The sequence below is a fragment of the Colossoma macropomum genome, unplaced genomic scaffold (assembly GCF_904425465.1).
Source record: "Colossoma macropomum unplaced genomic scaffold, Colossoma_macropomum, whole genome shotgun sequence".
Lineage (NCBI taxonomy): Eukaryota > Metazoa > Chordata > Actinopteri > Characiformes > Serrasalmidae > Colossoma > Colossoma macropomum.
Window position 1 is genome coordinate 9,407,612 of NW_023494803.1, and position 15,382 is coordinate 9,422,993.

General features: G+C 39.2%; 1 protein-coding gene across 2 annotated transcripts; it reads left to right on the plus strand.

Annotated features, from left to right (window-relative positions):
* Positions 1-892: 892 nt before the first annotated feature.
* On the plus strand, positions 893-12,078 carry LOC118824212. 2 transcript variants are annotated; one of them, XM_036594222.1, is made up of 4 exons: positions 893-937; positions 6,784-6,894; positions 7,493-7,561; positions 8,565-12,078. In XM_036594222.1, the coding sequence occupies exons 1-4, from the start codon at positions 899-901 to the stop codon at positions 9,624-9,626; spliced, it is 1,281 nt and encodes a 426-aa protein (XP_036450115.1). In that variant the 5' UTR covers positions 893-898; the 3' UTR covers positions 9,627-12,078. The 2 variants fall into 2 exon arrangements, with proteins under 2 accessions (XP_036450115.1, XP_036450114.1); XM_036594221.1 differs by lacking the exon at positions 893-937 and adding an exon at positions 2,679-2,838.
* Positions 12,079-15,382: the final 3,304 nt, after the last annotated feature.

Sequence of the window (15,382 nt, forward strand, 5' to 3'; positions counted from 1 at the left end):
TTGATGAAGATGTTGATGATGCACCTATATGTTGGGTGTTTCTGATAAAGTGGCCAAAGAGTTGGAAACTAACAACTCTGTGTACATGGGTTGCAAGCTTTACATTTTGCATTCAAATGGTTCTTTGAGTGTTCATTGTTCTGTACAGAACCACGGACTTTACTGAAGAACAAGTTTATGTTTATGCCTGTGTTTGATGTTTCCTATTCTTTGTGTAGCCTGTACCGTATGAAGAACCATTCAACATTTAAAATGTGGATTTAGAAAAGGCTGATGGAATACTCAGCCATTCATTTTTCTTTATTTATATCAATATTGCATCAGTATCATCATTTTCAAAGTCATTGCATTGCTAGAGAAATGCACACAAACACACTTTTCCAGTTTCAGTTTCGATTCCACACAATGATAAATGCTCCACAGTGCTGCAGCAGATCCAGACATCATTCCAGAACTTATCATTTGTTCCAGTAAAAGCTGGGGGGAGCCTGTGTTTATGATGTTTCCTATTCTTTGTGTAGCCTGTACCGTATGAAGAACCATTCGATATTTTAAAATGTGGATTTAGAAAAGGCTGATGGAATACTCAGCAATTCATTTTTCTTTATTTATATCAATATTGCGTCAATATTATCATTTTCAAAGCTCAAAATCATAGCATTGTTAGAGAAATGCACACAAATGCAATGTCTCAGTTTCAGTTTCTATTCTCAGGTAAGTTTCAGTTTCCGCACAATGATCCCTCCAGTGGGAGGGAATTCAGTGATATAAAAGCGGTGTTTGTTTGTTTTTTTCCTCACTTCACATTCAACTGGACATTGTGCTGGTTGTGATCGGTCAGCTGCAGACCTGATTTCCTGATTTTTGCTGGGTTTTTTCGTTGAACCGCGGACTAAACATGGCAACATATGTGGGCAATACTGCTTCTGAATCTAAGGTAAGGAGTTTGTATCTACACTGACAGTTAACTGTTATACAGATACTTGAGTAATTTAAAAAAGGAAGTGTTTCTGCAAAAACTTAAATCATTAAGATGTCATCAAAGTTATTCAGAGTGGCTTGATGTTAAATGGTGTATTATAGACTCAGCTTTCTTTACAGTGGTGGTGATGGGAACCAGGGGTTGCCATGTCTAGTAACACACATATAGACATTTTATTAACTATCCAAAACTGCAAACTGCACTTTAGCTAACAAGGAGATGCTAGCTAAACATTCAGGGCAATATGGAAGCATTTCAGGCCTGAAGGTTTGCTCAGTCTCACTGGATTCAGTTCAGAAGCTATCACTCCTATTGTGATAGCTTCTGAGCAATGATGTCTACAGGTAAAGACGTCCGGTCAGTAAGTGGTGCGTTTACATGGGTTTGCACACTGAGCTCACCGAGGCCTTTATTTGTCTTTACAACCTTTAAATCTGTACTGTATGGAATGTTTACCGGATTAATGTTTGGACAATAAAACTGCTTAAAAGACAAAACTGGTTCGGTTCAGGTCTGTTTTATGAAGGGGTGAGTTGGTGGTGGGGGGGGTTATTAAGTCCAAACATAATAGCTGTAGGCCTTAGCAGAACGCAAGTAGACTGGGTTTGACTAACACAAATTGTACAACAGGTGGGCTGCAGACTTTAGTGGGTTCTGGCCTTGTAAGACCCCTTTGGTGTTTGGAGTCTTCCCAGCAACACCAGCAACAATCATAAGACCTTAAATGTGTGTACAGTTCCCATATTTCATATTTGTGTTTGTCCATATTGGACAATGGCTGGAAATGTATTTTTCATTTAGAAAATAAACAAAAATATTAATGTGCAATAGCCTATTATGTCCATACTGTAATAGGATTTTAATTTACTTTTATTGACTCAACACTCAAATTAGTTATTTTGCTGCCTAACTATGCCCAATCCGGGAACAGAGCAGCACCATCTGGGGCAGTGGGGGGTTAAGTGTCTTGCCAAGTGCTCAACCAGGTATATTCAGTTGGTCCTGGGATTTGAACCTACAGCCTTCGGATTACTGGCTCACCTTGCCTGCCACTAGGCTATGACTTTAAATATGAATTCAATATGAAGTCATTTGTACATATTCAAGGGCTGTTTGTTCATCTAATGTTTGCATCTGCAATGGATTTTTCCAAGTATTTGGGGCCCCCAAGGCCCCTGGCTGTCAGAGGCCCTGTGCACTGTCCCCAGTGGACTATTTATAAAAATGTCATACATACAAATGCATTAAAGTGCTTCATGACGTATGTAAATAAAACACAGTGTGACAAAACCTGCAACACTGACATATTAGACGGTCCTGTGATGGTCCCTTTTCTCGATGATGAAGATGATGTTGATGATGCACCTATATGTTGAGTGTTTCTGATAAAGTGGCCAAAGAGTTGGAAACTAACAACTCTATGTACATGTGCTGATTCTTTGTGTAGCCTATACAGAATGAAGAACCATTCGATATTTTAAAATGTGGATTTAGAAAAGGCTGATGGAATACTCAGCAATTCATTTTTCTTTATTTATATCAATATTGCGTCAATATTATCATTTTCAAAGCTCAAAATCATAGCATTGTTAGAGAAATGCACACAAATGCAATGTCTCAGTTTCAGTTTCTATTCTCAGGTAAGTTTCAGTTTCCGCACAATGATCCCTCCAGTGGGAGGGAATTCAGTGATATATAAGCAGTGTTTTTATTTCCTCACTTCACATTCGACTGGACATTGTGCTGGTTGTGATCGGTCAGCTGCAGACCTGATTTCCTGATTTTGCTGGGTTTTTTCGTTGAACCGCAGACTAAACATGGCAACATATGTGGGCAATACTGCTTCTGAATCTAAGGTAAGGAGTTTGTATCTACACTGACAGTTAACTGTTATACAGATACTTGAGTAATTTAAAAAAGGAAGTGTTTCTGCAAAAACTTAAATCATTAAGATGTCATCAAAGTTATTCAGAGTGGCTTGATGTTAAATGGTGTATTATAGACTCAGGGTTCTTTACAGTGGTGGTGATGGGAACCAGGGGTTGCCATGTCTAGTAACACACATATAGACATTTTATTAACTATCCAAAACCACCAGTGAACCTACACGTGTCTTCTGAGTGTTTATATGGAATGCTGATGATGTTAAATAGTTCAAAATCTTAAAATAGATATCAGGCACTCATTTCATGTAATAACTTTCTGTGAGGGAGCTTTTAGAGGCACTACACTCTTCAGAGGTCTGGTTCTTATCACCACCACTATGAGCAATTCTGACTCGGGGGGATGGTGTGAATTCCCATCACAGGAGCGAGCACGCTGGCATCATTTGACTCTTAAAAAATAAAAGTTTTATAAAGTGGGATAGTGGGATACTTAAAGGGGATCCCCTCCATTTTCCGTCAAAATTTCTACATAACTAAATAGTTAAGATGTAAACAGAGTCATTCAGAGTGGTTTGTTGAGTGATTTGTGTGGTGAGTCAGTGGCATAGCCTGAATTTCAAATGGAGCCAGCAAAATGTCCCCAGAGACATCATTACAGTGATGACCACCACCAACTAGCCTTCGTCTCTGTGGTTAAACCATTAAACAATTACCCACCTTAATACCATAAACAGAGGATGACATTCTTTAATATTAAGAACGTTACTGAATGGCCTCTAATTTGATCTTCCCATTCCACCTTAAATGGTGCAGCAGTTACTGTCTGGCGCCTCTATTAGGCCTCCATAACTGCTGCACCATTTAGGGTGGAATGGAAAATTCTATGAAGAAGCAACGTCACTCTATACCACAGAGGGTGAAGGGTAATTTATCAGAAGGCCACCGTTTTACAGCAGATGCTGGTTAAAGTTCATGCTGCTCTAAATGTTTTTGGCTGATGTGCTGTATTGGGTGGTAACAACCTACATATAATCTGATTACGTCATCTGATTGCAAAAGTCTTCCCGAAACTGTTAACGTGACAGTTTCAGGATGTCACTGGGTGTGGCTGAATTCTGTGGTTTTAAAAGCAGTTGGTATTGACAGTTATTTAAATGCGACCCAAGTGTGTGATCTTTTATCAGCTTTTGATAAAGCGGCAAATGAGTGGATTTGATGGTCAAAAAAATGTTGTCCCTCATTTTCATGTCACTACCCAAACACAGAGTTTGAGTATGTGGGCGGAGCCTTATTTTAGCCACACCCCTGCATTTTAGCGCAGGAAGTGAGACTGCCTCCCTGTCCCTCATGGCCGCATGGTGAGCAGTCAGATCTCATTGCTTTGAAGCAAATGTGTCCCAAATTCTGAAAATCAGTGTGGAACATTAAGAATGGTCACTTCCTGAAACACATACTTACATACAGTAAACTGCAAATAAACGTTTTTGTGTTTTAATGAACAATTGTACGCTGTACGGTTTTATGTGTGTTCACATAAACTGTTTAAAGCTGTGTTTGCTAGACATGTACTGGCTAGAGTTTTTGAATTCTGCTCAAAATTAGCTAAAAGTCACTACTCAAATATTTGGTAAAGTTCAGGCAGTGTTGTGACTGTTTTGGTATGAAATGGAAAATTCAGTCATTTGTTTTAATGAAATAAAGTATTGGGTCACTGGATTTCAGCCCAAGTCAGTTAAAAATGTCCAAAATGAATCAATTCAGTAACATAATCTATATCTGGCAAATCTGAATAAGCTGCACAGATGCATCCCCCCTGTTGGTTTTGTGTTTTTCCCTGGAGAAAGACGTCATCTAAAAAAGTTGGGATGCTCTGCAAAATGTAAATAAAAACAAAATGCAATGATGTGCAGATCATTTAAACCCTGTATTTCATTGAAAATAGTACAAAGACAACAAATCAAATGTTGAAACTGAGAAATTGTATTGTTTTTTGAAAAATATATGCCCATTTTGAATTTGATGCCAACAACACGTTCCAAAAAAGTTGAGACAGGACAATAAAAGGCAATAAAAGTTGTATAATGCTAAAAAAAAAACAGGTAAAAGGTCAGTAACATGATTGGGTATAAAAAAGCATCCCAGAGAGGCTGAGTCTTTCAGACGTAAAGATGGGGAGGGGTTCAACACTCTGTGTAAGACTGCGCAATCAAATGGTGCAACAATCCAACAATAATGTTTCTCAACGTAAAATAGCAAAGAACTTCTGCTTTTATCTGCAGTACATAATAGCATTAAAAGATTCAGAGAATCTGGAGAAATCTCTGTATGCAAGGCACAAGGCCAAAAACCAGTATTTGCTGGCCAGGATCTTTGGGCCCTCAAGCAGCACTTCATTAAAAACAGACATGATTTTGTAGTGGAAATCACCGTATGGGCTCAGAAACACTTCTGAAAACCACTGTCTGTGAACACAGTTCGGCGCTGCATCCACAATTGAAAGTTAAAACTCTAAAACGCAAAGCAGAAACTGTACATAACAGGATCCAGAAACACTGCCGCCTTCTTTGGGCCTGAGCTCATTTAAAATGGACTGAGGTGGAGTGGAAAAGTGTCCTGTGGTCCGACAAATCAACATTTAAAATTCTTTTGGAAATTATGGACACTGTGTCCTCCAGGCTAAAGAACACTCAGCTTGTTATCAGCGCACAGTTCAAAAGCCAGTATTCATGATGGTATAAGGGGGCATTAGTGCACATGGCATGGGTGACATGCACATCTGTGAATCATTAATGCTAAATTATATATACATGTTTTGGCAACATCTGCTGCCATCCAGACAACGTCTTTTTCAGGGAAGGCCTTGCTAATTTCAGCAAGACAGTGTCAAACCACATTCTGCATACATTACAACAGCATGGCTATTAAAAGAGTCCGTGTGCTAAACTGACCTGCCTGCAGTCCAGACCTGTCTGAAAACATTCGGTGCATTCTAAAATGAGAAATATGACAAAGGAGACCCCGAACTGTTGAGCAGCTAAAATCCTTTATCAAGCAACAATTTCTCAATTTCAGCATTTGATACGTTGTCTTTGTGGTATTTTCCTTTAAAAATATGGTTTACATGATTTGTATATCATTGCATTCTATTTTTATTCACATTCTGCACAGTGTCCCAACTTTTTTGGAAATGGGGTTGTAGTTTTTTGCTTATACCGTCAATTTCCATTCGCTCTGGGTTGTTCTGCTTTGCTGCTGGCAGGTTCAGTCTCTCTCTCTCTCTCCCTTGTTTGTCTCTCTTCTTTAAGCCACTGCAAGTCATTTGTGTATTCTGGTTCAAATCAATATGACTCTATAACATTTTGGAAACAGACCTTATCAAAGTCCTCCACAGACTTTGCCATCTTCCAAAAATAGGTAAGAAAACTGTAAAAATAAACTGTAAACAAAAGCTGTTGCTGGTGTTGTATCCGATTCAGATCCCTCTCAAATTCATGTTTGAGAATCAGGTCCTCTGGCCCGTGCATTAATTTGTCAAAGGGAATGTGAATTTGAGAGGGATCTGAATCTGAGTTAGCCGTGTTGAACAGCTGCAGCTACACGCTAGTAACTACGAAAGCACATTAGCTGATGTTCATTGATCTCAGTTGAGAATGCGATTTTGAGAGGAAACACAGAAGTAATCATAGGGTAATATATATATATTATATTATATTATATTAATATATAAGAGTTCCTCTTTAAATGATCTCAGTGAATTCAGGCAGAACTCTATAGCAGTCACCAAAACACCAAAATGGGTTATGGTAACAGGTTGACAGCTTGTTAAAAAAGTTCTATTTTTGACTTCTTTGGGTCCTTCAGAGGATCTACAGCAGGACTGTTTTCTAGTTGGTGTAGTAACCATTATCTTTGCAGGTGGAGTTCAAGGCAGAACACGATTCACTTGAAAAAGCTAAGATCTCATTGAAGCGGAAACGTGTGGATTTAGAAGACCTGAAAAATGAAGATCCAGTGATAGTGAAGAAGGTATGTCTGTTGTGCCGGTCGAATTTGCATTCTAAAATCCAAGTGGGTTAGAAGTCTGAAATGGGCTTTGAACCAACTTGGAGGTCTCATCCATATCTGGCAAATCTGAATAGGCTGCACAGATTATATTATCTGTAACCTACTTCCTGTGGATTTAAACATTGAAACACTTTTAGTAATATTCATTTTGAGCCAGTTTGAATTACCTGTCCTGGGTTAATGGATGTAACACCAATGCAGCCAAATTTAACATGGCGTGTGTTTTTTAGCGAGTCTGTAGAACGAACGGCCAATGAATGTGCTGTGAAATTGTATTAAAAATATCTAATTGATATCAAAGATAAATTACTTGATGGGCATCAACTTACATTTACCCATGTTACGGTCCTTGTTGGTGGCTAACACACGGAGGAGTTTGGCCAACACATCATTCAGACCCTGTTAGCACTGACTAAATTATAGCACCCTGGCTAGATGGCAGCTCTGCTAGCTAAGTTTTTGTTGATTATGCAGATCAGACTCTCAGACATCTGCTCTAATTTGGTTTGTTGTGAGAAAAAATTTAAGATGTGACATCTTCTAAATTTTGTCTTTGCAGGAGGAGATAAAGGCAGAATACAATTCCCATGAAATGGCAGAGATCTCAGAGAAGAAAAAGGACATAAAGGTATGCCGGTTGGGCCGGTCAGACACTGACAGGTTTAAGTCAAACTGCAGAAACCAAAGATCCTGGATTAATTAGTTAACAATGTGCCAACATATCCAACTCCTGTTGAATTTCATGTTTTAAGTGTAGCCCACACCACTACCGAGAAACTATTCCAAATGATATTTTGGTTAAAGGAGATCAAGTCTGCAGAGAAACTTTACTTACTTGCAGAATAAGCCATTCCTGACCTCACATAAAATAAACATAATTAAGGTATAGGGTCACTCAAAGCAAAATGATTTTAGATTCCAAGTGAGTTAAAATTCCCAAATTGAAGCAATTGAGTAGAATCATCCCAATCTGGCAAATCTGAATAGGCTGCACAGATGCTTCCCCCTGTTTTTCTTTCTGTTTATTTAAACATTGAAATAATATCAATTTTGAACTAGCATGAATAACCTGTACAGGGTACATGGATGTGACACCAATGTAGCCAAATTTAGCATGGGATGTGTTTTTCAGTGGGTCTGTAGAAAGCCATACATTGCATCACCATCATCAGAAACCAGGCCAATGATGGCCTAAAGGGCTGTCAATTTAAATGTAAATATCTCATTAATATCAACTTACATTGAACCATGTTAAGGCCAGTGTTGGTGGCAAACACAAGTAGGAGTTTGGCCAGTACATCATGCAGACACTGTTAGCACTGACTAAATTATAGGAAAAATAAAACATGTGACATGGACTTCCAACATCTGTTCAACTCAAATCCAGCAATTCAGAGCAGATTCTGCACTGATCTCTCAATCATCACAATGACTGAAGTTTTTCTTACTTTAAATTAATACATTCATTCAGAACTCTATAGAAAACACACATTAGAATTGTTTATAGAAATATGTTGACAGTTTTTTAGAACAGAAAAAAATCTTGTGCTTTTGAACTTTTTTGGAGAGCCCTTCAGAGGTTCTACAGCAGGATTGTTTTCTAGTTTGTGCAGTAATCTTTATCTATGCAGGTGGAGTTCAAGGCAGATTTAAATTTACGTGACATGACGGAGATCTCAGTGGACGGGAAGCACCTGAGTTTAGAAGAGCTGAGAAAACACATAGACGAAGATCCTACGATATGGACGAAAATATGTAATTTGGGCCGGAGGGACACTGACAACATTAAGGCAAAATCTAGAGACAAACCAAAGATACTGGATTACTTAGATAAAACTGTGCCTGAATATCCAACTCCTGTTGAATTTCATGTTTCAAGTGTAGCCCATGTCACTACCAAAGAACCATTCAAAGCAATACTGGAGTCAGAGAAGATTAAACCCCCTAACACTAGGCCCCCTAACACTGAGTTTTCATGGTGGACATTAGCAATTAATGAAGAGGAGATCAAGTCTGCAGAGAAACTCTACTTGGAGAATAAGAAAATCGAAATGACAGAGACATTCCTGAAGAAGTTTACCACCTCACCAGCTTTCCAGCATGATATATCCCGCTATGGTAATTACAGATTTACATTTCCCCTGGCTGAGCTGATGGAACTGTACAAGGAGCAGAACTGTGGAGGAAAGGAGCCAGTTCTCAGGGTCTTCAAGACCATGTTCTACAAGCAGGAAATTGTGTACGCTGTGCTGATTCACAGTCCTCAAGACAGCAAGCGTTTTGGAGACCTCCCACTTCTTGAAGACGGTAAGTTTGCTCGTTATGAGGATGGGCAAATTATCTGGCATGCACAAGCCATTTCTGGTGGCCACCAGTTTGAACTTTCAGTAGACACTGATGAAGCACGATTAACTGTGAAACATCAAACCTCCTCCGAGTATTACGTGTGGGACAATGTGTGTCTGGCTTTTCATTTGCCTTCTCATAAGGCCCTGAAAGTCCCTAGAAAAAGGCTTATAGAAGCTCTTGATGTCTGTGAACTTCATGAGAAGAATCTCCATAGGTGCGAAAATCTTACAATGCGAGGAACAATGTTCGCAGATGCAAAGAAGTTGGTGGACAGTTGCAAAAAGGAGCTAGAAGACAACAAAGATAATGTGAATGCCTTGAAATATGAATCAGAAGAGGATTAAGGAAAATCTGCCAAAATTATGATTCCAGAATGAGTTTAAGATGCAAAAACAAGGAGACAAGAGTTGGGTCAAAATCCAACTTGTGTACAATACATTGTATCATTCAAAATAACTGTATCTGCTTAGTTATCTGTAGGTGATTATTATGGAAGTGCCCACATTGTTATTATTCATCTACACTCCTTATCTACTTTATCAGAGTCCCCTGTCTATTGGTGGGACAAAGTCAATGCCCAAGTCAAGATAGGCAAGTCCTTACTCAATTCTCAACTCTACAGTGTCCCTAGTCAACTTCCAAGTTGACAGGCAGGTCCTTAGTCAGTTCCCAACCCAAGACAATTAAGTTTCAAGTCAATTCCCAATTCAACACAGGCATGTCCTGAGTCAATGCTCAACTCATGAAAGGCAAGTCCTGAGTCAATGACCAACTCATGAAAGGCATGTCCCTAGGCAGTTCCAAAATCAAAACAGGCAAGTCCCGAGGCAATTCCAAAATCAAGACAGACAAGTCCTGAGGCAATTCCAAAATCAAGACAGGCAAGTCCTGAGTCAATTCCAAAATCAGGACAAGCAAGTCCCGAGTCAATTCCAAAATTAAGACAGACAAGTCCCAAGGCAATTCCAAAATCAAGACAGGCAAGTCCCGAGTCAGTTCCCAAGTTAAGATAATTAAGTCCCAAGTCAAGTCTCAAGACATTTCCCAATTGAAGACAGGCATGTCCAGAGTCAATTCTAAAATCAAGACAAGCATGTCCTGAGGCAATTCCAAAATTAAGACAGACAAGTCCAGAGGCAATTCCAAAATCAAGACAGGCAAGTCCCGAGTCAATTCCCAAGTTAAGACAATCAAGCCCCAATTCAAGTCTAAAGTCAATTCCCAACTCAAGACAGGCAAGTCCTGAGGCAGTTCCAAAATCAAGATAGGCAAGTCCCGAGTCTATTCCCAATCAAGACAGTTTAGTATTGAGTCTAATCCAACCTTAAGACAGGCCAACTGTATCAATTACCAAGTCAAGACAGACACATCTAACATTTACCATCCACCTTATTAGAAAGCCTCATTAAGAGGTGGGACCAAGGGTGCAATTTTTAGGTTGTAATTTTTTACAGTGTGATAGATGAACAACAACCACAATGCCCTCGAACAGCTAACAGTGACAAACACAAATGGGCAAGTTCCATATTATTGCTTACAATACAACGACAACACAAACGAAAGTTGTTACAGCTTGGTGAGATGACAGTTTTCTGACTTGATGAGTTGATGAGGACATCCTGAACACCTCATTAGCATAAAATATGCATCAGACAGTCCCATGAGTCTGAGGCTGAGAGTACCTGCTTTGGTCTTGCAGAAGGTTGCAGGTCTTTTCCAGTCAAAAGGCCCATTTCTAGTTAAAAGTCCCAGTCAGTAGTTTTGTAAAGCAGAATTAATTAATTAATTAATCTTTTTGTGAATTATGTTGTCGTGTCTGAAGCGTCACAGTTGTGTTTCTAGTAGTGGATGATGAGTGTAGATGTACAAATTCACACCATTCACTCGTAGGGCTTAGAATTACCCAAAACACAACGTCCATGTTTACTCATAGTCTATTTTCTGTTATTAACTTTGGATTTTTTTTTTCTGTTCATGCTGAAAGAATGAATGTATTTTTTTTAATTGATGAATCGATGGAATTACAATGTTTCTCACATATACGTGTTCTTGGGAGGCTCCCCAAGTATACTGACGGGCACTCCAGTATATTTAATGCAATAGATTTTAACAATTTACAAAATATTTTAGATTGTATGTATTTTTATATATTTCAATGTAGTTCATATTTTTTTTCCAAAACATACATTGCATATTTAAATACCCAGTCAAGAAAAAAGAATTTGTATATATTTTAATATCACATCCCCTGACACTACATCTTTTTTAAGGCTTTTATGGTAAATAGTATTGTAATACTTTCTATTTTTAATTTTTGATGTATAATATTGTAATTTTATTGTTATTATTGAAATATAGCTTCTGAGCAATGGTGTCTACAGGTAAAGACGTCCGGTCAGTCAGTGGTGCGTTTATGCTGAGGTTTTGAGAAGAAAAGCCATTCAGTTTGAGTGAAGCTGCTTTCTGGATAGATGCATTGTTCATTTTAATAGTGAACGCAGCCGTATTTTGAGCTGGAATGAAATCCTAAATGCAGCGTTTCGAAGATTGAACAAGCCCATTCTCAGCATTTCAGATCTTCAACCTTGGAGACCTTAGAACTGAGGTTAAGGTATGGATGATATTAGTATATGTGTCCATATATATGTGCATGTACTTGATAGGTTTACAGGGGTTTGCACACTGAGCTCACCGAGGCCTTTATTTGTCTTTACAACCTTTAAATCTGTACTGTATGGAGTGTTTACCGGATTAATGTTTGGACAATAAAACTGCTTAAAAGACAAAACTGGTTCTGTACGGAAATGTTTTTGTGTAAGTGGGGGTGGGGGTGTGGGGGGGGTATTAAGTCTGTATATTGGAAAAATTAAAAACACAATAGTTCCAGATCTTGCAGAACACAAGCAGACTGGGTGTGACCAACACAAATTGTTCAATAGGTGGGCCACAGACTTGGGCTAGAAATATATTTTTCATTTAGAAAATAAGCAAAATTAGCCTTATTAATGTGCAGTAACCTGGGAGGTGTTAAGTGTCTTGCCAAGTGCACAGTCAGATACATTCAGTCAATCCTACAATTTGAACACACAACCCTCTGACCCCAAAGGCCTCTGGCCATCAGAGGCCCCGTGCACTATACCCATACTCATACATACAAATGCATAAAAGTGCTTCATGACGTATGTAAATACAACACTGTATGACAAAAACGTCAACACTGAAATATTAGATGGTCCTGTGATGGTCCCTCTTCTCGTTGATGAAGATGTTGATGTTGATGATGCACCTATATGTTGGGTGTTTCTGATAAAGTGGCCAAAGAGTTGGAAACTAACAACTCTGTGTACATGGGTTGCAAGCGTTACATTTTGCAGTCAAATGGTTCTTTGAGTGTTCATTGTTCTGTACAGAACCACTGACTTTACTGAAGAACAAGTTTATGTTTATGCCTGTGTTTGTGATGTTTCCTATTCTTTGTGTAGCCTGTACCGTATGAAGAACCATTCAACATTTAAAATGTGGATTTAGAAAAGGCTGATGGAATACTCAGCCATTCATTTTTCTTTATTTTATGAAGGGGTGGACAACGGCTGGAAATGTATTTTTCATTTAGAAAATAAACAAAAATATTAATGTGCAGTAGCCTATTGTGTCCATACTGTAATAGGATTTTAATGTACTTCTATTGACTCAACACTCAAATTAGTTATTTTGCTGCCTAACTATGCCCAATCCAGGAACAGAGCAGCACCATCTGGGGCAGTGGGGGGTTAAGTGTCTTGCCAAGTGCTCAACCAGGTACATTCAGTTGGTCCTGGGATTTGAACCTACAGCCTTTGGATTACTGGCTCACCTCGCCTGCCACTAGGCTATGACTTGCAACATGAATTCAATATGAAGTCATTTGTACATATTCAAGGGCTGTTTGTTCATCTAATGTTTGCATCTGCAATGGATTTTTCCAAGTATTTGGGGCCCCCAAGGCCCCTGGCTGTCAAAGGCCCTGTGCACTGTCCCCAGTGGACTATTTATAAAAATGTCATACATACAAATGCATTAAAGTGCTTTATGACGTATGTAAATAAAACACAGTGTGACAAAACCTGCAACACTGAAATATTAGACGGTCCTGTGATGGTCCCTTTTCTCGTTGATGAAGATGATGTTGATGATGCACCTTTATGTCGGGTGTTTCTGATAAAGTGGCCAAAGAGTTGGAAACTAACAACTCTGTGTACATGGGTTGCAAGCTTTACATTTTGCAGTCAAATGGTTCTATGAGTGTTGATTGTTCTGTACAGAACCACGGACTTTACTGAAGAACAACTTTTTATGACGTAGTAAAACCACAGAGGCTTTGTGTTTGTTATAAATGCTCCACAGTGCTGCAGCAGATCCAGACGTCATTCCAGAACTTATCATTTGTTCCAGTAAAAGCTGGGGGGAGCCTGTGTTCATGATGTTTCTGATTCTTTGTGTAGCCTGTACCGTATGAAGAACCATTCGACATTTAAAAATGTGGATTTAGAAAAGGCTGATGGAATACTCAGCAATTCATTTTTCTTTATTTATATCAATATTGCGTCAATATTATCATTTTCAAAGCTCAAAATCATAGCATTGTTAGAGAAATGCACACAAATGCAATGTCTCAGTTTCAGTTTCTATTCTCAGGTAAGTTTCAATTTCCGCACAATGATCCCTCCAGTGGGAGGGAATTCAGTGATATATAAGCAGTGTTTTTATTATATATATATTATATTTCTGAATCTAAGGTAAGGAGTTTGTATCTACACTGACAGTTAACTGTTATACAGATACTTGAGTAATTTAAAAAAGGAAGTGCACCATTTTCTCAGTGTTTCTTCAAAAAAATAAATCGTTAAGATGTCATCAAAGTTATTCAGAGTGGCTTGATGTTAAATGGTGTATTATAGACTCAGGGTTCTTTACAGTGGTGATGATGGGAACCAGGGGTTGCCATGTCTAGTAACACACATAGAGACATTTTATTTACTATCCAAAACCACCAGTGAACCTACACGCGTCTCCTGAGTTTTTATAAGGAATGCTGATGAGGTTAAATAGTTCAAAATCTTAAAAAAGGACTTTTCTCTGGGGACTCTTTTTCCTCACAACACCCTACATGTACACCTCCACCATGAATGGATTTTAAAATGTACACATTTTAGGCCAAAAGCTCTTCTCAAAACATGTAGGGCTCCCGAGTGCCGCAACCGTCTAAGCGTTGGCCCTATCATCAGGAGATCGCGAGTTCGATGCCCCAGCCGTCCGTAGCCGGGAGTCCAAGAGAGCACAATTGGCCTCGCTCTCTGGGTGGGGAGGATGGCCCCTCCCTCTCCCCCCATCACCCAACGCGATGCTAGTCAGCGCAGGCGTCTGTTAGCTGACGTAACAGATCTGGCGGTTGGCGGTTTCCCTCCGAGCGCGTTCGGCTGTCCAATGACGTTGCGTGAGCGGCAGTTTGAAAAGAAGCGGTGGCGCTTCACAGCCTGTGTTAGCCTTCACCCTCCTAGCGTTGATAGTATCGTGTGATTGGGGGAGTCCTAACGAGCGGGTGGATTTGGAGACGACTAAATTTGGGGACATAATTGGGTAAAAATCCCCCCCCCAAAAAAATCAAACATGTAATGTTGTTTTTTTAAGGCAAAACTTCACCTCAAAGCTGTCATAAAACAATATGACAGACATCAGGCAACCCTTTCATGTAATAACTTTCTGTGAGGGAGCTTTTAGAGGCACTACATTCTTCAGACGTCTGGTTCTTATCACCACCACTATGAGCAATTCTGACTCAGGGAGGGGGGATGGTGTGAATTCCCATCACAGTAGCGAGCACGCTGGCATCATTTGACTCTTAAAAAATAAACGTTTTGTAAAGTGAGTCCAAATAAAGTGGGATAGTGGGATACTTGAAGGGGATCCCCTCCATTTTTTCAAAATTTCTACATAACTAAATAGTTAAGATGTAAACAGAGTCATTCAGAGTGGTTTGGTGTGAAATGCTTAATTCTAGAAAAAACGTACCGAGTCCGAATTGCTCAGTGGTGGTGACAGGAAAAAGACATCTAAAAGCTCC

What these genes read in the sequence shown, in the direction of transcription:
- LOC118824212 (XM_036594222.1), top strand. Translation starts at nt 899, where the DNA reads ATGGCAACATATGTGGGCAATACTGCTTCTGAATCTAAG. An exon ending in ATACTGCTTCTGAATCTAAG is followed by an intron (nt 938 to 6,783) that starts GTAAGGAGTTTG and finishes TTATCTTTGCAG; the next exon opens with GTGGAGTTCAAGGCAGAACA. An exon ending in AGAAGAAAAAGGACATAAAG is followed by an intron (nt 7,562 to 8,564) that starts GTATGCCGGTTG and finishes TTATCTATGCAG; the next exon opens with GTGGAGTTCAAGGCAGATTT.